We start from the raw sequence: 21,200 nt of genomic DNA, 5'->3' as shown, positions 1-21,200 counted from the left end.
ATGCATGTTCTGTAAATATCAGTGAGGTTGTTTGTTCAAGGCTTTTGTCTCTTTACTAATTTTCTCTCTACTGTTCTATCAATTATTAAGAGAATAGTATCTCTGACTATATTCATAGATGCATCTATTTCTCTTTTCAGTTCTATAAGACTGTGGTTCTTATGTTGTGAAGCTCTTTTATTCAATGCATTAACATTTAGGATTCTTATGTCTTCTTAAGAATTGATCCCTTTAGCATTATGAAATTACCTTTTTTATTCCTGGTAATATTCTTTGCTCTGAAATCTACCTTGACTGAGACTAACATAGTTACTTCAGCTTTCTTTTGAATAATGTTAGCTTGAAACGTTTTTCCCATCTGCTTAGTGTTTTATATTAAAAATAAATTTGCACTACATATAGTTGGGCCTTCTATTCAGTCTGACACTCTCTGTCTTTTAGTGGGTGTTAAGTGATTTTTGTTTAATATGATTACTGATATGACTGTGTTTAAATCTACCATCTTGCTGTTTGTTTTCTGCTTATCACATCTTTTCTTTGTTCCTGTTTTCCTGCCTCTTAGATTACTTGATTATTTGTTATTTCATTTATCTCCTTTTAGGTTTATACCTCTTTGTATTTTTTAGCAATCTTTTTATGTTTATACGATACATCTTTAATTTATCCTAGTCTACCTTCAAATAGCACTATACCTCTTTACTTACAGCAGGTTAACAGTATACTTTCATTTTCCCTCTTTTGGCCTTCTTGCTACTATGTCATATATTTTATATCTGCATATGTTATTCATATAAATCCCACCATATATTGTTTTTTTATTTTTGCTTTAAATTATCAATTACCTTTTAAAGAAACTTTTAAATAAGGAAAAAAATATTTTCTACTTAGCCATGTATTGACGTTTTTTCAATTTTTTTTTTTTTAACTACTGGTGTGCTGCTAAATTCTTTCAATTTGTACATGTTACAGTCTTTATTTTGTCTTTGTTTTTCAAAGATATTTTTGAGGAGTGTAGAATTATAGGGTTTTCTTGCATGTCCTTAAAATACACTGCTCCACTGTCTTCTGGCTTTCCTTGTTTCCAAAAAGTCTCCTGTCATTCTTATATCTTTATTCCTCTGTACGTCATGTGTCAGGTTTTTTCTCTATTAGCTTTTTACTTTTCCTCTTCATAGCTAGTTTTCAGCAACTTGATTATGTTAAGCTTTAGTGTCATATTCTTCATGTTTCTTGTTCTTTGTGATTTATTGAGATTCTTGAATCTCTGGGTTTCAATTTTTACTGAATTTTAAAACTTTTCAGCCATTATTTTTCCAATACTTTTTCCATACACTCCTGTTTTTTTTTCTCCTCCTCTAGAACATCAGTCTCATGTATTTGCCATTTAAAATTGTGCCACAGCTCATGAATGATCTGTTCTTTTTCTTTTCACTTTTTTTCTGTTTCATTTCAGATAGTTCTATTACTGTGTCCTCAAGTTCACTAAACATTTTGTCTATAGTGTCTGATTTGTTCTTAATTTCATCTAGTGTATTTTTCTTCCCAAACATTGTAATTTTCATCTCTACAGGCTTTTGGGGGAATCTTGCAAATATTTTTGAGCATTGGGATAAAGTTAAATTTGAGACTAGTTTGGCCCTTTCTAGACTGACTTTTAAGCGTTTTTAGGGAGACCAGAGCCGACTTTAGGGTTAACTTGAAACCATTACTAAGGCAATGTCTTTCTAACTGTCCACTCTAATCCTTCATGTTTCACAAGGTTTCTTCAACCATTCTAGCCCTGTGTGTGCTCCAGGAGCAGTTGCATCGGTGCTTCCGATGGTTCCTTTCCCAGCCTTGGGTCATTTCCCCGCACTCATGCTCTAAGTGTCTCTCTCTGTGTGGGATTCTTTGCTCACTGGTGTCTGCCCATGAATTCTACCCTTGTTGGTCTCCTTTGTCTCCTCAACTCAGGGAGATCAGTAGGCTCTATTTAAGCTGCCCCTCCCTATGCTGCAGCCTGGAAGCTCTCTCTAGATATTAGTGCAGCATAATTTTAAGACTCACCTCGTCTGTCTTCCTTTCCTCTAGGTTCGCTGTCCTAAGCCATCTATTGTCCAGGGTATGAAAACTATTTTTTGTGGTTTAAAGCGAGAAGCTTAAATGGTCTTCGTTGCTCTACTATTACCTAAAGCAGAAGACTGACTTCTGCATTATTTCATTTGTTACCAGAGTAAATCTATTATTCATGTAGTAATCCTGGAGAAGGAAATGGCAACCCACTCCAGTATTCTTGCCTAGAAGATTCCATGGACAGAGGAGCCTGGCTGGCTACAGTCCATGGGGTCGCAAATAGTCGGACACGACCGAGTGACTAACACTTCATGTAATAACAATGATGCCTTTTCCACGGGGATTAAATTAGATAATATACATGAAAAGCCCTTTATAGATGGTGAAGTGTAAAGTGCTACACCGTGTTTGTCATTGCGGTTACCTTGGCGTTAGCCTTGTTTTGCTGTTGTTATAGACGTCCTGTATAGTAGTAAGGACTAACGGGCCAGAATATGGAGGTGCTCTTTCTGAGAATCTGACTGTTTCTCCTCACTTACTAGTTTGTCATAGCGCATATTTTTCTGTGCTGGATTAATTCCTGCATTTACTCATCCAACAGACATTTATTAAACACCCGGTGTCAAGCACTGTTCTTGGCACCAGATACCTCTGCTCTCCAGGAGGTTATGTTTTGTATATTCTTCTCTCTGTGTGTCTCAGATGTCCTACATTTTTTCATCACTGTGTGGACCCCTGTCTCATTTCATCTCTGAGCCTCTGTCTGAGTGCTCATCTCATTCTGCCTTTACCTCATGTATTTTCTTTGTCTAGTTTATCTGGCCTTCCAACATTATCTTATTCTTTATTTCATTTGATCCAGTTGTCATAATATTTCTGTCTTTCCTTTACTAATATTTTCTTTCCTTCCAAGTAAAAGCCAGAGAAAAAGAAGGGTCCTTACAGAAGCTTACAAGACTTTAAAAGATCTGTGCCCCGCTTATTTCTTTGAACTTCTCACATACAGCTGTATGTGCTGATGACTGCTTGCTTGTCTCACTCCAGCCACAGTGGCCTCCTTGCCATTGTTGTCTTGTGGACACCAGCCATGGTCCTACTTCAGGATCTCTGCACTTGCTGTTCCTTCCATCTTAGACATGCTTTTTCTACATATCCATGTCCCAACCCTCATTTCCTTGACGTCTTGGCTCAGTTTACATCTTTTCAGTGAGGCCCTTTCTGGCCTCTCCCTATTTAAAAAAATATTTTTTTAATTTTCCAAAATATTTATTTTAGTTTTAGAAATACTGATTTTGCTGTGTCCAGTCTTAGTTGCAGCATGTGAACTCTTAGTTAGGCATGTGGGACCTAGTTCTCTGACTAGGGATAGAACCTGAGCCCCTGCATTGGGAACTCAGAGAGTCCTAGCCACCAGACCACCAAGGGATGTCCTGTCTCCAAAATTTTAAATGTTATGCCTTCTACTTCTTCCCTTCCTGTTTCCCATTCCTTCTTCATTTTTCTTGGTAACACTTTTTACCTTTTAAATTATAAAACTTACCTATTTGTTTTCTATCTGTTGTTGCCCTGTTTTCTCTGTGTTGTTATAGCAGCATATGAACTCTATGAAGTTAGAGATTCCTTTACTGTTGACAGAAGCACCCAGGACACTGCCTGGCACTAGGGAGCAAAATAAATATTTGTTGAATTTGAATGAGTCTCCTTGGTACAGTTTTGTTTTGTTTTGTTTTTTTGCTTATTTGTTATATTAGATTTATTGAACACACTTCTTTGTTTCATGTACTTTATTTTAAAAAGTGAATTAATTGCTGGAGCACTTCATATATTTTCTTAGAAATCCCTTGAATTGCTTTAATGAGCATATTTTGTTCTATAGATATGTAACCTTTGCCATATAAAAATCTATCCTGATTACAGGTGAACCTCAAGACTGAGTGCATGTGGAGGGTAGACATTCTAGTGATCATAAATAATTCCAACCTTAGAGATAGCCCAGGAGGAAATGGGGTTCTAGGTAGACTTTAAATCCCATCAAGGCCCAAGGATGATCCACAAGGAAAAAATAATCTTCCAAATATAGTTTCACATATTATTTTTTTAAAGTTTGTAAAGTTAGTATATCTGGAATTAAAATTGCCTTTTATACAACTCTCCTAGAAAATACTTTAAAATGAGTCTAGGTGAGACTTTCTTATTAAGGTATGTATACCCCACTCCCTGAATCATAATTTGCAAGTCTAATAAGCTTTGAAAACCAGAAGATTTTTCTGAGTTTACCACAGCCTGATTTGGTGGCAAAACCCAGCCTGACCTGGCATGCAGCTGGTGATAGTGTGACTGAGGGTCTGTGCCTGTTTTCTCAATCCGCTTTGTTAAAGTAAAACAGGACTCTAGTCTCTGTCTGCCTAACTTTTGGTTGTTGTTGCTGTTTCCTCCAGCTTTGCAAACCTGGGTATTCTTCATGTGACAAAGAAAAAAGTATTCGAAACACTGGAAGCACGAATGACAGATGCCTGTATACGGGGCTATAATCCCGGACTTTTGGTGCATCCTGATCTTGCCTATTTGCAGGCAGAAGGTGGAGGAGACCGGCAGCTCACAGGTGAGTGTCCCTCCCAGCCTTGGTCCTTTGAGAGCTCTGGTTCTCCTTCCCCTGTGTGCAGACCTGGAGCTCATCTCACCCTCAATCTGTGCCCCAGGCTGCTCCCACCCTGTCACTGCTCAGAAACCTCTGATGGCATCTTGCTACTTCTAGAATAACCTTGTACTGCCATAGCCGAGCATACCAAGCCTGACTCCAGCCCCCTTTCCAGCTTTATCTCAGGTTCCGCCTGGTACCCACCTCTTCCCATCACCCCCTCAAACACTGATGCACTCTCACCTCTACCTAAAATACCACCCTTCCCTCTTCAGCCTGTCAAAACCAGTTCAGAATTCGGGATTCACAGAACACTTCCTTTGTTATAATTCCTCCAGCTCACCTTATCATAAGGAATCTTTCTTTGTGCTCTCAGGCACATTATAAGCTATCCTCTTTATCATAAAAAAATGCTATGATTTTATATTTTCCTGCCTTACTTGTGTTTTTTCTTTCAACCCCAGTCTTTGTCCCATGACATGTGCCATTTTTGCTTTTCTGTGTTGTCCTTTTGTCGAGCCATCCTGCCACCAGTTCATACTCGGGTGCTCCAAAAGCAGGCATCCTCTTCCCATCAACGCGTTCTGTCTTCTGATACTCATCCTCGAAACCTTCACGCCGTCTTTGAGGCTCCCTCCTCACCTCTGCTGCCTCTCCGTCCCGTGTGTGATCCAGCTCCTCTGTGCTCTGTGGGGTTCCATTCCTCATGCCAATTTTTTGTTGCTGTCTATGTCCCTCGCTACTTCTAATCTGGTTCATGTCCTCTGATCAGATGGATCTTACTACAGCCTGCACTTCAGTCACCACTATTCAGGGTCTCCCTGTTGCCTACAAAATCCAAATTCTGGACCCTGGCATTTTAGGCATCCCGAGAGCTGGCCCCAGTCTGCATTTCCAACTGTCTCCCACAACACCCCTTCTTGTCAAACTGAACTGCTCTATACAAGCACCATGATTACTCTCTTCCTCTCCTTGGCACATTCTTTCTCTTCCTGGGATGTCTTTATTCATTCTCTTCCTGAGTTCAAGTTCTACCATCCTTTCAAGATTCAGGGCAATGTCTCTTCTGCTCTAAAGCCTCTGGATTCTCCCCTCCTTTGAGCTTTTGTACCACTTCAACTGTAGCTCTTTTGTAGTACTCTTCACTTGAATTATCACCTTTTATAATATTATAAGTTAAGTACAGTCACGTCCATCAACAAGAAAGCTCCATCAGAGGGAAAGGAGCCAAATGCAGTTGAGTTATTCGGCTCCTTAACTGCGCGTTTTGACTCCTACTTGCTACTGTGCTGGGTGCTATGGGATGAATACAGCTTTGGGGATATTTAATTTCCTTTTTAAATTTTTTATTTATTTTTTAATTGGTGGAAAATCACTTTACAGTTTTGTATTGGTTTCTGCCGTACACCAGTGCAAATCAGTCATGATTATATACATAATCCCCTCCCTCCTGAGCCTGTCTCCCCTCCCTCTACCCTCACCCCTCTAGATTGTCACAGAGCACCAGACTGGGCTCCCTGTGTTATTTAGCAACTTCCCACTATCTGTTTTACACATGATAGTGTATATACATTTATCAGTGCTGAAATATTTAATTTCACGTTCCTCAACACAACTGAGGCATAGTCAGCTTACTCCTCTCCATTTCCATCACACCCTTTGTGTCTTGGGAGATGTCGGGGGATAATAGGAAAGGAACGAGGCCATTTGCCACATACAGGACAGTTTTCACTGTGACCCAGAGACAATGCAGGCCTTCTTCTGATGCCTTTATGTTTGGATGACATAGATAATTCTTAAAATTTTATTAGCAATATGAAGAATTTCAAAAGAGAAAATGACTTTTACTTTAAGTTGACATTCTTAATTGGGGCATTATAAAAGCACTCAATCTAAAATGTTCATACTTACGCCGTTCCCCGGACATGAACACCCTGTGTTGTCTGGTCCTAGATCGGGAAAAAGAAATCATCCGCCAGGCAGCTCTTCAGCAGACGAAGGAGATGGACCTCAGCGTGGTACGGCTCATGTTTACAGCTTTCCTTCCAGACAGCACCGGCAGCTTCACGAGGCGTCTGGAGCCTGTGGTGTCGGACGCCATCTACGACAGCAGTGAGTGCTCGAGTCCTGACCTGAGGCAGCTTGCTGCAAAGGCAGGAGCAGACTTCCATCCCCACCCTGGCAGGTGCCGACTAGGTCTGGTTCCTGGGGCAAGTAACTTAATCCCTTGGAGCCTCACGTTTATCATCTGCAAAATAAGAATACTGAAGTCTAGCTTAAAAAGTTGATGTCACGATTAAAAGTGAAATATGGTGAGGAGCTCAATAAATCTCCTTCCTCATGTTTGTTATAGTCTTTTACATGCAATGCCAAATTTCTTATTATTTATGAATTCTTTGCTATGAGGATATATTGCTGGTGCTCTTAGACGGGAAAAATAGCTGGGGCTCTGAAGAGAAGTTAATAAAAGATAACTCTTATACTTACCCATTTTCGTTCTTGCATGTTACAGCTTTATCCATTTGGGAACTTCAGGTTAGCTAAATGAGCAGTACAGATATTTTGATGTTTTGTGGCTTCAAAATTCTATTTCCATCTGTAGTTCCTGGAGTTTTTGAAGAGTTTTACAGTGGTCTTTGGCATTTACCATGCAGATTTCTTATTTGGTATGCATGGGATTTATTAAACAGATATTTCCAAACTGTCTGTAAGGGCAGTATTTACGCTCATTAAAAGGTCATAGAGTTTAGTCTAAGTAGAAGACTCCATGCCCCAAGTACAGCAACTAACTGATTTCTCTAATTTAAACAGGTTTAAAGGGAAGTGAAAGCTTTATAAAATGTTGTAGGCTCCTATACCAAAGATCACTTTAAAATGCAGCTGTTAGAGCAAAAAAAAAAAAAAAAAGGAAGCTTTTATACTATTACCACACAAAACTTTTATGTCTTAACCACACAGAATTCTAATTTAGTTTGGGAAAAGGAAATATAATATCTTCATTTTTCTTTTCTATAGAATAAAAATTAATAGTTTTAGAATACTGTACTTTCCCTAAATTTCTAGGACTCTTGTAAATGGTGTATCAGTACCATGGATGTAAGTTTGGGGTTAAAGTCTTGACCTAATTGAAATTCCACACATCCTTTAGCTTGGAACTTCCTGAAACATCAGAAAAGTTCTTTCTCTTTCTCTATTAATGTCTCTTACTGTGTTCGTGGGAGAAATAAATACTGCTCCTTTCTGCCTTATCTATTTTGGGGATAGTGAATGAGCCATGCCCAAGCAGTGCTCTGAGGATTTCAGAAGGCACTTTTTATCCATATTTTTGTTATAGCAGTATGAGTGAAAGCATCTATTTGAACTTTCTTTTGGTTAAGTGTGCTTTGGTTAAGGTCCCTCACAGGAGGTTAGCATGTGAAGCTGAGGATAAATCATGATGTTTGTTGTTTTTCTTCTATGAACAGAAGCCCCCAATGCATCTAACTTGAAAATAGTAAGAATGGACAGGACAGCTGGATGTGTAACTGGAGGGGAAGAGATTTATCTTCTTTGTGACAAGGTTCAGAAAGGTAAATACATGCTCTGATCTCAAGATGTGAAGTGTAATTCTGAGTGTGTGTGTGAGTCACTTTTTGGCAGTGAGCCCAGTAACATCTCTCCTCTGGCATAGAAACCTATCCTTTTAAAAATTTATACATTTCATCTCTTCCAAAATTAAGTTGTCCACGTTATTTTTGAACCCAACTAATTGATTTAAAATTTTCAACAGAAGTGAAGTCAAAGTCAAAGTCACTTAGTCTTGTCTGACTCTTTGCAATCCCATGAACTATACAGTCCATGGAATTCTCTAGGCCAGAATACTGGAGTGGGTAGCCTTTCCCTTCTCCAGGGAATCTTTCCAACCCAGGGATCGAACCCAGGTCTCCCTTATTATAAAGAGAAATAAGAAAATAGTGATCATTGTAATCAGTGATATTTCAGTTCTTTTTTAAACTTTGATATGTGAACTTTAAATAAATGAGTAATAGCCCACATACACACACATGCATGATAAGTGTTTACATAGTGTAAAATTGTTAATTTTTTTCTCTTAACAGTGCTTTGTTGCAACACTGAGAGTTTCTCTGGATATCTTCACATGACACTATGATGTCATTTAAGAAAAAAGAAAGAATAAGGGCTGTAAGAAAAGTCTCAGAGCATATTTCTTTATAATTTTCACTTTCAGAAAAGGTCTTGGCATTTATCTCTCACTAGATATAGCACCGGAGAAGGCAATGGCACCCCACTCCAGTACTCTTGCCTGGAAAATCCCATGGATGGAAGAGCCTGGTAGGCTCCAGTCCATGTGGTTGCTGAGAGTCAGGCACGACTGAGCGACTTCACTTTCACTTTTCACTTTCATGCATTGGAGAAGGAAATGGCAACCCACTCCAGTGTTCTTGCCTGGAGAATCCCAGGGACGGAGGAGCCTAGTGGGCTGCCGTCTACGGGGTCACACAGAGTCGGACACGACTGAAGCGACTTAGCGGTAGCAGTAGTAGCAGTAGATATAGCACAAGATTTATAAGTTAGGAAAAGCAGTAAGAGATTGTTATTTTCTCAAGCTTTACTCATTTTTAAAACCATAAAAGGTATACCATAATAAAGATACACTCACTACAAGCAGTTACCCAGCTGCTTACTCTGATGAGCATTTTCAGAGTAAGCAGCTGTATAACTGGAAACTTAGCTCCTATTTAAAGAACTATGGCTTTAAAAAAAGAAAATTGTCCTTTGAGGCTAAATCCTCTGAGATAAAAAGTCAGAAAAAATGAGATCAGATTTTAAGAAAAAGGTGTATATCTTTGTCCCCAAAATGTTTACACTTTCTCTGCAGATTCTGGTATCAGCTTTCTTTTAGCCAATTCTATCCAAGTAATGTGCGTTTCCAGATTCCTGGGTGTGCATACTATGAGTAAACACAATCTAAGTACCTTTATTTGTAAATGTGACTCTTAGTCATCATCATTACATTGAAATGGCTAATTAAGGGAAGTTTTATACCCAGCTTAAAGAATCTGAATAACTAGGTCCAGGGTAGTCCTATGAATGTCTTACCCAATCCTAATATTTCTAAAATTCTATTTAAATAGAAATATACATTTAGTTTTTGCAATTCCATAGTGTACTCCTCTCTGTGAGTTAGGAAGTGAAGCCAGGGAGATGCTTCACTTGAGTTATATTGTCATATTTCTGCAGGAGTAGAATCCATGACTGAAGTGTGAAATTAAGACATTCTAATTTAACCCAAAGGGACTAGACCAACACGTAATTTAGCAGTTTCTCAATAGGGACTACTAGAATATTGTAGAGAGGTAGCATAGTAGAATGTTTAAGAGCCTGGAGTCTGAACCGTGTTCAAATCCTGGTCTCTCCCCTTACTAACTGTTCAACCTTAGATAAGTTACTTAACCTCTTTGAACTCCAGTTCCTTTTCTGCAGAATGAGGATATTAATAATATACTTGCATCACAGAGTTGAAGATGAAATCAGTTAATATATGCATATAAAATCACTTAGAACAGTGTCTGCCAAATAGTAAACTTTATATAAGTTAAATATTATTACATAAATCTGTATCAAGGTGAACCACTTTTTGGGATTCTGATATTCTTCACTATCTTTCATGTTCCTGGGGAGTGAATTGGTTTAGGGTTGGAGAAGTGGGAAAGTCAAAGATTGATTAAGAGAAAACTCAGATTGAATAGGTAAATCTAGAATTCTGTCCTTGTAAATGAAACGTGGGGCCCATTACTATGGTAACAAAAAAATTTTACTCAAAATTTTAAATAATTCAGAAGTCTATTTTATATGAATTACTTTCAAAAAAGGTTGAGTACATAGTAGGTAGACTCTTGAATCAGCTTTGTTTTTCATCACATTTATGAATGTTATTATACTGTGTGAAATTATACACCTGTACGTGACTGTTTACAGATGACATCCAGATTCGATTTTATGAAGAGGAGGAAAACGGTGGAATTTGGGAAGGATTTGGAGATTTTTCCCCCACAGATGTTCACAGACAAGTAAGTGGATGATGATGGTGAGGAAGATGGTACTATGTTTTCTGCCTTGCTGAAATTCAGTACTTAGATTCCAAGTATAAAAAAGGAAAAATGATAAGTTTAACTTTCATCAAAGAGCGCTGTGTCTTGGAGGTATTCCAGAAAAGTTACCTAGAATGACGGGTAGAGCTCTGTCAGGTATCCGATCACCTAGATGCAAGGCTGTGACCCTCAAATCCTTAAGTAGAAATGTGTTACGTATTTCACCAGTCTGTTCAGACTAATAACATATGTCATAGACTGAGTGAATAAAACAAAAGCAGTTTTTTGCTTATGGTTCTGGAGCCTATAAGTCCCAGATTAAGGTCTGACAGGGTTGGTTCCTGATGAGGGCTCTCTCCCTAGTTGGCAAACAGCCACCTTCTTATTATGTCCTAACATGGCAGAGATAGAAGAAGCTCTCTGGTGTCTCTTCTTTTTATTTTTCTCTTTTTTGGTGCCTCTTCTTTTAAGACCACTAATCCTATCCAATCAGGGCCTTACCCTTACGACATCATTTAACCTTACTTATTTCCATAAAGGCCCTATCTCCAAATAAAGCCACACTATTGGGGCTTCACCATATGACTTTGGGGGAAACACAATTAGTCTGTAATGGTATTCTCCCAGAGTAACATGAGGAGACCTGTTAAAGGGTATTCTAATGAAAAGTGTTGACAGGAGGAATCTTCTAGTTGAGGCTGATATCGTCATGATAAATCAAGATCTCCCAGGAACAATTGAGTATATGACAAAGAGATGAAAATACTCAATCCACATCTTAACAATTACTCTGAGTGATTGAGGAATACAATTTTCACACATACACAAAATGAAAACAATCCAAATGTACATCAGCTAGTGGCCAGTTAAGTAAATGTGAGGGGATATTGTACAGTTATTAAGAAAGAATGAATACTCTACAGACTAACATGGAAAGGGTCTCAAAGATACAACACTGAAATTTTTTAAAAGATAGATATGAAACAGTGTATATAAAAAAGATTCCATGTTCATGTTTACATAGCATAAAGAAACTCTGGAAGGTTCTATGCATAACTGTTAGATTAAACATTAATTTTATGGATGAAATAAAAAATAAAACTAAACCTGACTATTCTTATACTAGCAGATGTCAAGGAGGCTGTCTTAGAGGTGTTAGATGCCCTGCGTGTGTCTAGAGCCTTGGCCATCCTCACCTCACATATGCTGACCCTGTCACAGTGTCTCCCTTAAGGGTTTCTTTTTTTGCTGTGGTTGTTGGCTAGCCAGGAGGCCAGTAGTGGTACCAGCCATCCTCCTCTCTCTCTTTCCATTATGTCTTTATGATATTGCTGTAAATAATCATAGAGGCTTTTAAGGCTAATTTGGAAAAGAGGATGTATGCAATGTATTTTATTCACATGGTTATTTACACTGAAAGACATTTGAAACTTTAGACAAGTGAACTAATGAGGATTTGCAGTACACTGGCATAATCTTATATTTCAGTTTCACATTGGCAATTTAATAAAAATATATGGGTATAGAATTCCAAGGTTGTAACTTTCTCTGCTGCCGCTGGCTAAGTCACTTCAGTCGTGTCCGACTCTGTGTGACCCCATAGACGGCAGCCCACCAGGCTCCCCCGTCCCTGGGATTCTCCAGGCAAGAACGCTGGAGTGGGTTGCCATTTCCTTCTCCAATGCATGAAAGTGAAAAGTGAAAGTGAAGTCGCTCAGTTGTGTCCGACCCTCAGCGACCTCATGGACTGCAGCCTTCCAGGCTCCTCCATCCATGGGATTTTCCAGGCAAGAGTACTGGAGTGGGGTGCCATTGCCTTCTCTGAACTTTCTCTAGGGTTGTATTTTTTTTTAAGACACTGTGTCTAAGCATTGGGCATAAAGAATGTGTTTAATGAGTACCACTGCTGTAAAAGAAATGTAGTCCTACTCCAACATTTGGATCTTTGTATCCTGCAGTTTGCCATTGTCTTCAAAACTCCAAAGTATAAAGATGTCAACATTACAAAACCAGCCTCCGTGTTCGTCCAGCTTCGGAGGAAATCTGATTTGGAAACTAGCGAACCAAAACCTTTCCTCTACTATCCTGAAATCAAAGGTAACTCGGTTATTTAAACACTTGCACTTGTTCCAACAAGAGGAAAGGCTGTTGAGAAAAGGTCAGGCAGTCACCTCCTATGACCAGCCTCCTAGTAACTGGTCCGTGGGTCCATGGTACTTCTTTTTAGAGAAGAAAGAAGTAATATATAATTTTAGGGTCATAGAATTAAGTCTAGCCTTTTAAAATAATGTTATTTCCACCGAGTTTTATATGGGGTTGACCATTTAAAACTTCTCTTTGAATTTGAGAATCTATAATTTATTGAATAACTCGGGGGTCAGGCAGTTGAGATGAAAATGTAAGGCTTGCTGAATAGGAGAATCAGCCACTGGCCTCACTGAGTCACAGAAGACTCAGCCACCATGCAGTGCAGAGTTATAACAATGGTAAGGCAGCACTCTATTCCTCACGAAGGATGCCTCAAGAAGGAGAGAAAATAGTCTCCTTAAATTGCTATAATGCAAATTATTATTTTGGTGGTTCCGAAAGTAAAACAGCCATGAAAACATAGGATAATGCCAAGGAGAGAGAACCCTAGATTCTGAAGAAGCCACAAGAAGAAAGCTTCTTCAAAGTCATGAAAGTTGGGCATGTCTTTCAGTAGTTGAGTGTGCCACAGAGAAGGAAAGGGTTTCCCTGGCTTAGGAACAGTTAGTGTATGTTCAGAGAAAAGTGAGGCTAAGGCACACCCAGATGGACTCCTGAAGGAAGGCAGGGCCAGGCTCTGGGGCGCTGTGATTGGAGCCTACAGAATTGTGCTTTGAAATGGGAAAGGGGAAGGACCAGGCCAGTTTAGATTCAGAATGATGCCTCTGCCTTCTCTACATAGACCCTGAAGACACTGTCTGGGCAGCAATGAGTCAGAAGAATAATGCAAGAATCCAAGTAAGAAAGGGAGAGGTTAGTGAAGGTCTTAGTGCAGTGATGATGTCAGGAGGACCCAGCTGTTGGTTGGGGTAAGAAGTGAAGGAGAAAATCAGGACTCATAGATGATTCTAGGAATCCTCACCTGGGAAGATTGTGATGTGGATGAATTGATGAAGGATCAGTGGAGCAGAAGTAGATTTGGGTGGGCAAAGGCAGAGGTCAGTGTAAATCATGTTGCATTTTAGGTTCCTGTGGCAGATTCCAAATAGGCCATTCAAAAGACAGGACTGGAATCCAAGCAGACAGAATGGGAAATTCAGCCATGAGAATCCTCTCAAAATGAGTGTAACAGGCCCCAAGAGTATTTGTTAACCTGGAGTCCACTGACTCCTCTGCAGGTCCATGGATAGAAATGTACTTTAAAACAACTGAGTTTGTTTGTAATCCTGTTTTCTATTTTACATACTGAAAACTATGATCCTAAGAAGAGATCCAGGCTGCAAAAGAAGCTGTGGCACAAACAAAATTAGAAGGCCCTGGACTAGGGGGAAGTGAGAGTGGGGAGGGACGAGGCGCCCAGGTCCTGGCTGAGGCTGGAAGCCGCAAAGGTGCAGCAGCACACACGCCCGCTGATCCTGTGATGGCAGCGTGTGATGGCTCATCTTCTCAGAGGGCTTGCTTTTCCTAGAATTCATGCTGTGGTGGGAGCATTCAGAAAAGGGTTCCGTGCATTCTTCTTTTCTGAGCTTGTGACGTCGCCACACATGGGTCAGGTTCATAGAGCATTTTGTTGATGGTTTGAAAACACTGTCAGCAGAGAAGACTTTTTTTATCTTCTTTTTTATCTCTACATAAAATTTCATGTGAAATTCCAGTGTATAAAGCTGAGCAGCTCTGTGTAAAATGAGGTGGCAAGCCCTGCCCATTTGGCTTCCCCAGGAGTGGTCACCTCTCCTCACTTCCCCGCTTTGGATTAACATCCTTCTATAAAAGTAGACACAAAACAGAAACAGGGAAAATTTTTTGGCCTTTCTGAGGGAGAAAAAAAATAGATTTATTCCCTCACAACATGCTCAAATTAATGTCAATTTTTCCAATACAGAGAATTGGTTAAATAAAGGCAACTCAGACTACCTACCCATGTATGAGCCTAGAAATATTCAAAGCTGAACTTGGTTTCTAGGCTGCCTGAGTCTCTTTCCCAGTGGTATCTGTGCATGGATACAGCAAGGGTAGATCAGACTCTTACTGTTATTGCTACTCTATTACAGTAGGAGCTGTCTTGGGTTGGGGTCTCCTGAAAGTTCAAAACTTCACCTCTATGCGAGAAGCACTTACCTTCCAGGCTATCACTGACTAAAAATCCCATCTATACAAGTAGTATGAAAAGAACCACCTGGAAAAATAAGAGTTAATAGTTGAGTTCCACAGAAAGAATGGCCAGCACGTACTGGGATTGAATTGTGAAATGGTGTGCGTGGTCTAAGTCACTTGAGTCGTTTTCAACTCTTTAAGACCCCATGGACTGTAGCCCTCCAGGCTCTTCTGTCCATGGAATTCTGCAGGCAATACTGGAGTGGGTTGCCATGCCCTCCAGGGGATCTTCCCAACCTAGGGATTGAACCCACATCTCTTGTGTCTCCTGAATTGGCAGGTGGGTTCTTTACCACTACCACCACCTGGAAGCCCTGTTGTGAGATTAAAAGTGTTTTATTGAAGATAACAAATTACCTTAGTCTATAAAAACTTCTGGATTATAAAATCCCAGGTTGAAATAATCACAAGGGGAAATAATCACACCAGACCTGTGACTGGCCAGAAAAGTAGCAGGCCATTTAGCATCAGAGTAACTGTATGGAAATGAATCCAAACTATACAACCCAAAGAATCACTGTCTTCATTTCTCAGAAGTCATTGAACATACCTTCCACTGCCCCCAGCTCCTGGAGTCACTGTCTATCTCATTACCTCATTTTATATTATTCACTTATTTTTATCAATATGTAAAATTATCTTACCTATTAATTTATGTGCCTGTTTTTTGTACTTCTAGTAGGAAGAATGTTCTTGAGATCACAGATTTGGTCTTTCATGTTTATTGCTACATTTCAAACAATATATGTCACACAGAAGATGTTTATTAAATATCTGAGACCTGAGTTACTGATTGACCCACTAATTTGCCGTCCTTATCCCAAACACTAGTAACTTGTTGGGTGCCACCGAGCAGGACAATAGACAAAGCAATATGTAATACTCCTCTTGTTGCAGAGAATCATCCAGCCCCGAACTCTGCACCCTTTATGGCCACTGACATTGTGTCTCATTAAAGTGTCATGGAGATGGTTGGGTCTAAGGAAACAATCAAAATAATCAAGAGAGGGATGGTTGGCAAAGGAAGAAGATAGTTGAGGAGCCTTTGTACAAAGCAAAGAAAGACCAAAATGACTTCTCAGTCTGAAAAGATGGGGATTAGGAAGAAATAGGATTGTAATCTTTCAGTTATGAAAGGGATGGTCAGGATAAATGCAGACATCTTTCTTTACTAGCAAACTAGGACCCAGAGAGCAAGAATGAGGTCCTTTTGAGACACATGCACAGCAAAAGGTGGTAGAGGCTAGAGTTGTACCGACATTTTGTGAACTAAGCTGTTATCTTAAGTCATCCTTTATTAAAGGAAGTGAAGATGTGTTAGAGTGTTTCCCAAAAGTGATGACATAATGGACTGCTCAGTAGACCTTGCATCTGATCTTCACTCTGCCCTGACCTCTACAAGTCCCTTAACATCCTAGCTTTGGTTTCCTCTTCTGTAAAGAAGAGCTTGTATTGAGCCCTTTTAGAATAGGTTGATGTTTCATAGTACATCCCACAGTCCACTGTCAAAAACAGACCACAAGGTTGAGTGAACCCAGCGTGAAAGTTCCCATGTTCAAGTCCATAGAAATTCAGACTGCAGGTTCTTTTATTTTAAAAAAGCTTGTTGTGGAGTTTACTGTATCTGTTTCTTGTCACTGACATCTTAATGACTGTAGGATAGTTAATATTTTTTAAATTGACTCTTAAAAATTCCCATTTTACAATGATGTAACCAGTGACTGTCCCTGTTTTATAAGTCAAAAGGAATACCAAATGATCTCTTTGCTAGAAAGCATGTCAGTGGGTATTTATTTCTGAAGATGAATGTGTTGTCTGGTTTGCTCTTGTATTTCATATTACTGATGAACAAATATCTCATGTAAGATCAACAGTTTATAGGATGAGTAATAATTCTGTTAGTCATGATACAAATTTCTCTATGGAGAAATTTTGTAAATCTGTCCAAAACCTTTTGATAAGGAAATTGTTCAAGTTTTTCCACTTTGAAGTCACCCTTTTCTAGTGGGAGCATGTTTTCGTCAAAGTTGACCCATGCTGGCTTTTGTTTTCCTGAGTCTGGACAGGATTTGTTTTGAAAAGATGATTTTTTAAGTATACTTTGCTACCCTACTTTCCCCTGCTTCATCTTTCAACTGCCCTTAGATGTTCACGAGATAATCAGTAAACAACAGCATTCTTCCTAGCTCTGAGACGGCTGAAACAACCACAGAATTAGAAATTTTGAAGATCTTTCTGAACATAAACAATTACCAGAACTGACCTGAAGAACCAGAAATAGGACAATTGTTAAGTATTGCGCTGCTGATTGAAAAAAAAAAGAATACCCTATTAAACAAAACCCGAAAAGCTTTGTTTCAAAGAGAGAAGGGAGCAAAAAATATATGGTGGGAAAATCAGAGAAGGTAAAGAAAGGGAAACAGAAAGAAGAAACAAGAACGCAACGATAGACCACAAAGGTGCTGGCAGAACTCAGAGGGGCCATGGGGCTGGTGAGAAGCGAGAGAAAAATAGAGCAATCACATGAGGACTGAGGGAGAAAGGTCTAAACAGTATCTAGACCTGGACAGTCAAAAATCGCAGCGGGCATCACTGCATTTTAGTCAAGTAGTGGTCTTAAACTTTTTAGCCTCACGCATTTCATGAGTCACCAACGGCTACAGATCCCTCTCTTGTCTTTCTGGGACCCACCCATTTTTATTCTCATGGTGACCACCAAGGAGTAGCTTCTGTCACTTTCTGTCCTGTCTCTGCTTCTTACCCATGCAGCAGTGCCAGACTGATCTTCCTAAAACACCACCCTGTCCACAGCGTCCCCAGTTCAGAAACAGTGCATGGCTCTCCTGCCTGTAAATTAAATCCCTTAGGTTCACAGTCCAGGTGCTTGACAATGTGGTCCCATTCAGCCTTGATTCTCACCAATTCCTTGTAGAAAATTTCCACTTCAGCTAAACTGATGCCCTGCTGTTCTCATAAGCATGCAGCGTACATTGGTCCCTTTGTTTCTTTCTCTCTGCATCCCCTCCCCAGAGCATCTTCCCTTTGCCCCCTGCTAATGGAAGGTTGATTCTGGAAGCCTTTCCTGAATTTCCAGCTCATGGGTACTCCCTCGAAGTCTTCCCTTAAACTCCTGGAACCCTAGTTGGCACCATGAATTTAACATACGTAGTATTATCGTGTCCTCTCTGTCTTTCCCCTAAACCTTAAAATTATATTGGAGGGTTCTTGACAGCAAGGGCATGATGTCATACTTCTCTTTATCCACAGCACTTAGCTCACTGTAGATGCATAGTAAATGTTAGCTGATTAGTGACAGTTGTTTTGTATGACCATGTGAAAATGCTCAGTAGTATTTTTCTCATTCAGTTTTTTCAGTATCTTCATCTCTGATGGGCAGTCTAATGTCTCACTAACTTGAATGACATGGGGGACTTAATCTATTCCAGAAAGAATTGGGTGTGTACTGTTCTGTGGTCTCTCTGAGGCTAGTTCTTGGTCTTCGTTTTCATTGGAATAAATATAATGCTTCTTGAAATTTGGCATCTCTTCCTCCTTGGGTGTTTTCTGTTTCCCTTTAAGATGTTTAAAAATACCATTAGAATCAATATTCTTTCTGTGGCCAGTAGTGGAACTGAATCAATCTCTTCTCCTTTGGTTTCTCTTCCTTTAAATACAGATAAAGAGGAAGTGCAAAGGAAACGACAGAAGCTCATGCCCAATTTCTCGGACAGTTTCGGCGGTGGCAGCGGGGCTGGAGCCGGAGGCGGGGGCATGTTTGGCAGCGGTGGTGGAGGTGGGGGTGCTGGAAGTACCGGCCCAGGTATGAACCAAGGCTGTTCTTTAGCATCAGAGAGGGTGGATTTCCTTCTCCTAGATTTCCTTGTCTATGCATTGAGTAGTTGTGACATTACTGAATATGACTGTTATTGTTTAGGGTCTAATTCGTGTCCGACTCTTTTATGATCCTATGGACTGTAGCCTACAAGGCTCCTCTGTCCATGGGATTCTCCAGGCAAGAATACCGGAGTGGGTTGCCATTTCCTTCTCCAGGGGATCTTCCCGACCCAGGGATTGAACCCATGTCTCCTGCGTTGGCAGGCAGATTTCTTTACTGCTGAACCACCAGGGAACTCCACTGAACATGATGTATTAACATTCATTAAAATTTCCCAGGACTTCCCTGGCAGTCCAGTGGTTGGGACCATGCTTGCCCTGCAGGAGGCATGGGTTTAACCCCTGGTCGGAGTAAAATCCTGCATGCAGTGCAGCATGGCCAAAAAAGAAAAATTTCCCAGTAAACTTTTTTCAAAGAAACACATGTTGAATTTATAATATGTAGATTGGTTCAGTTCAGTCGCTGAGTCGTGTCCGACTCTTTGCGAATATGTAGATAAATAATACCGAAAACTGTAAGAAGAAAAAAAAAGTCATGAAATCAGTTATCCAAAGAATACTTCTTAACATTTTGGTATATTACCACCTCATGTTTTTTTGAAGGGCAGAGGAGGCGGATACAGTTGTCTTGGTATTCTTTGGAAACGTTGAAAAGGTTTCATTTTATATTTATGCTATACTATAGAAAAGTTGAAAATATATAAAATCCTGACATTATAGATTAGCTATTTAATTTTTTTTGTGTATATATATATATAATATATAATATATATTTATACATATACATATACATTTATACATATACAAGCATAGCTGTGTTCCTCATTGTATATATTATTTTAATCCATTTAGTCATATGACCTATTCATTATTCTCACGATTGTCTATAGTTATGTAAGCTGTTTTCCTACAGTTTAACATAAGCATTCTCCATGATTATATAAATTTTACATAAGCATAATTGTTAAGCATCATTTTAATGATTCATAATATTTCATCAAGTGACTTGAACATTGTTTCCTAATTTTTTTTATATAAAATGCAATGAACTCCGCTATCCACATTGCTTTTCTTTTATTCCAGTTTATTTCTGTAAATTAAATTCTTTGAAGTAAAATTACTAAGTCACAGAGTATGACTGATATCCACTGCTACCCCAGAGAGTTTTACCAGCTTACGCCTCCACCAAAAAAGGCATGCGAGTGACCAGTGGGGGCGTGTTTCTGTTGAGGAGTCAGTAGATGTGTTTGGTTTGGTTCAGTTTTTTCTCTCCAGAGGTTAGTTCACTGTCTTCTGTGTCTGCCAGTCCGAGTCTGGGTGGTAGCCCCTCGCCATTAGGCTCTCCCCACCATGAGGGAGTGGGAGGCCTCAGATATGAACTTCTGCACACTCCCCAGAGTCTGGCTTCTGCCCAAGTGGCCACACTGTCAGCCAGGCCAGAATGGAATGTTCATGATCCCACGACCCCGTGATGCATCTTACTAACTCACAACAGAAGCGACGTGTCAGGCACACCAAAGCCTGTGCTCACCTGACGGGGGGGACACCAAGGTTTGCTGAGGCTTTTTTTTTTAATTGTCATGAGGTTTCAATTGTTACACCTGCCATTTCAGGGTATGGCTTCCCCCACTATGGATTCCCCACGTATGGCGGAATTACCTTCCATACTGGAACCACTAAATCTAATGCTGGGATGAAGCATGGTAAGTAGCGCTTTTTTTTTTCCCTCCAGTCATTACTTACACAACATTATCTTGAAAACTAATAAATGCAAATAAATTAAGACAATAACTTCTTTCCCCAAAACTATCATTTCCTGTGGAGAGTAGAAATTCTATTCCTGATGCTCTCTTTATATTTATATATTTACTTTGTATGTGGCATGAACAGGGGAAAGATAAGAACATTAGAAAGGAGCATAAAGAGACTTACCTATTCAAACATAACATCACCAAACTTACCTATTCTCTCTCTCTCTTTTTTTTTTTTTATCAAATACTACACTTTTTAAGACATTTAGAATTTTATAGGGATGGTCTTTTCTCATCAAATGTACCCTCTAATTAGCAGTTGTTCATGTGTTCATGCTTCATATTACATGTCCATTCCAGTGTTGTTGCTGTTCATTCGCCCAGTCTTGTCAGACTCTTTGCAAGCCCATGAACTGCAGCACACCAGGCCTC

The 21,200-nt window shown here is 39.6% G+C and overlaps 1 protein-coding gene across 8 annotated transcripts in view; it reads left to right on the top strand.

The window, feature by feature from the left end:
- NFKB1 (nuclear factor kappa B subunit 1) overlaps window positions 1-21,200 on the top strand; it is a 121,707-nt gene that overhangs the window by 78,179 nt on the left and 22,328 nt on the right. For 7 of the 8 annotated variants that reach the window (XM_025290373.3, XM_025290372.3, XM_025290378.3 and 4 more), the window contains 7 exons: window positions 4,491-4,654; window positions 6,644-6,802; window positions 8,155-8,259; window positions 10,670-10,761; window positions 12,741-12,879; window positions 18,800-18,943; window positions 20,631-20,720. In XM_025290373.3, coding sequence (XP_025146158.3) covers window positions 4,491-4,654; window positions 6,644-6,802; window positions 8,155-8,259; window positions 10,670-10,761; window positions 12,741-12,879; window positions 18,800-18,943; window positions 20,631-20,720 — 893 coding nt within the window. The remainder of the gene's footprint in view (window positions 1-4,490; window positions 4,655-6,643; window positions 6,803-8,154; window positions 8,260-10,669; window positions 10,762-12,740; window positions 12,880-18,799; window positions 18,944-20,630; window positions 20,721-21,200) is intronic. The other variant, XM_025290374.3, reaches the window with a different exon arrangement.

Source organism: Bubalus bubalis, chromosome 7, assembly GCF_019923935.1.
Source record: "Bubalus bubalis isolate 160015118507 breed Murrah chromosome 7, NDDB_SH_1, whole genome shotgun sequence".
Classification (NCBI taxonomy): Eukaryota; Metazoa; Chordata; class Mammalia; order Artiodactyla; family Bovidae; genus Bubalus; species Bubalus bubalis.
This window is presented reverse-complemented; position numbering and strand designations above follow the sequence as displayed.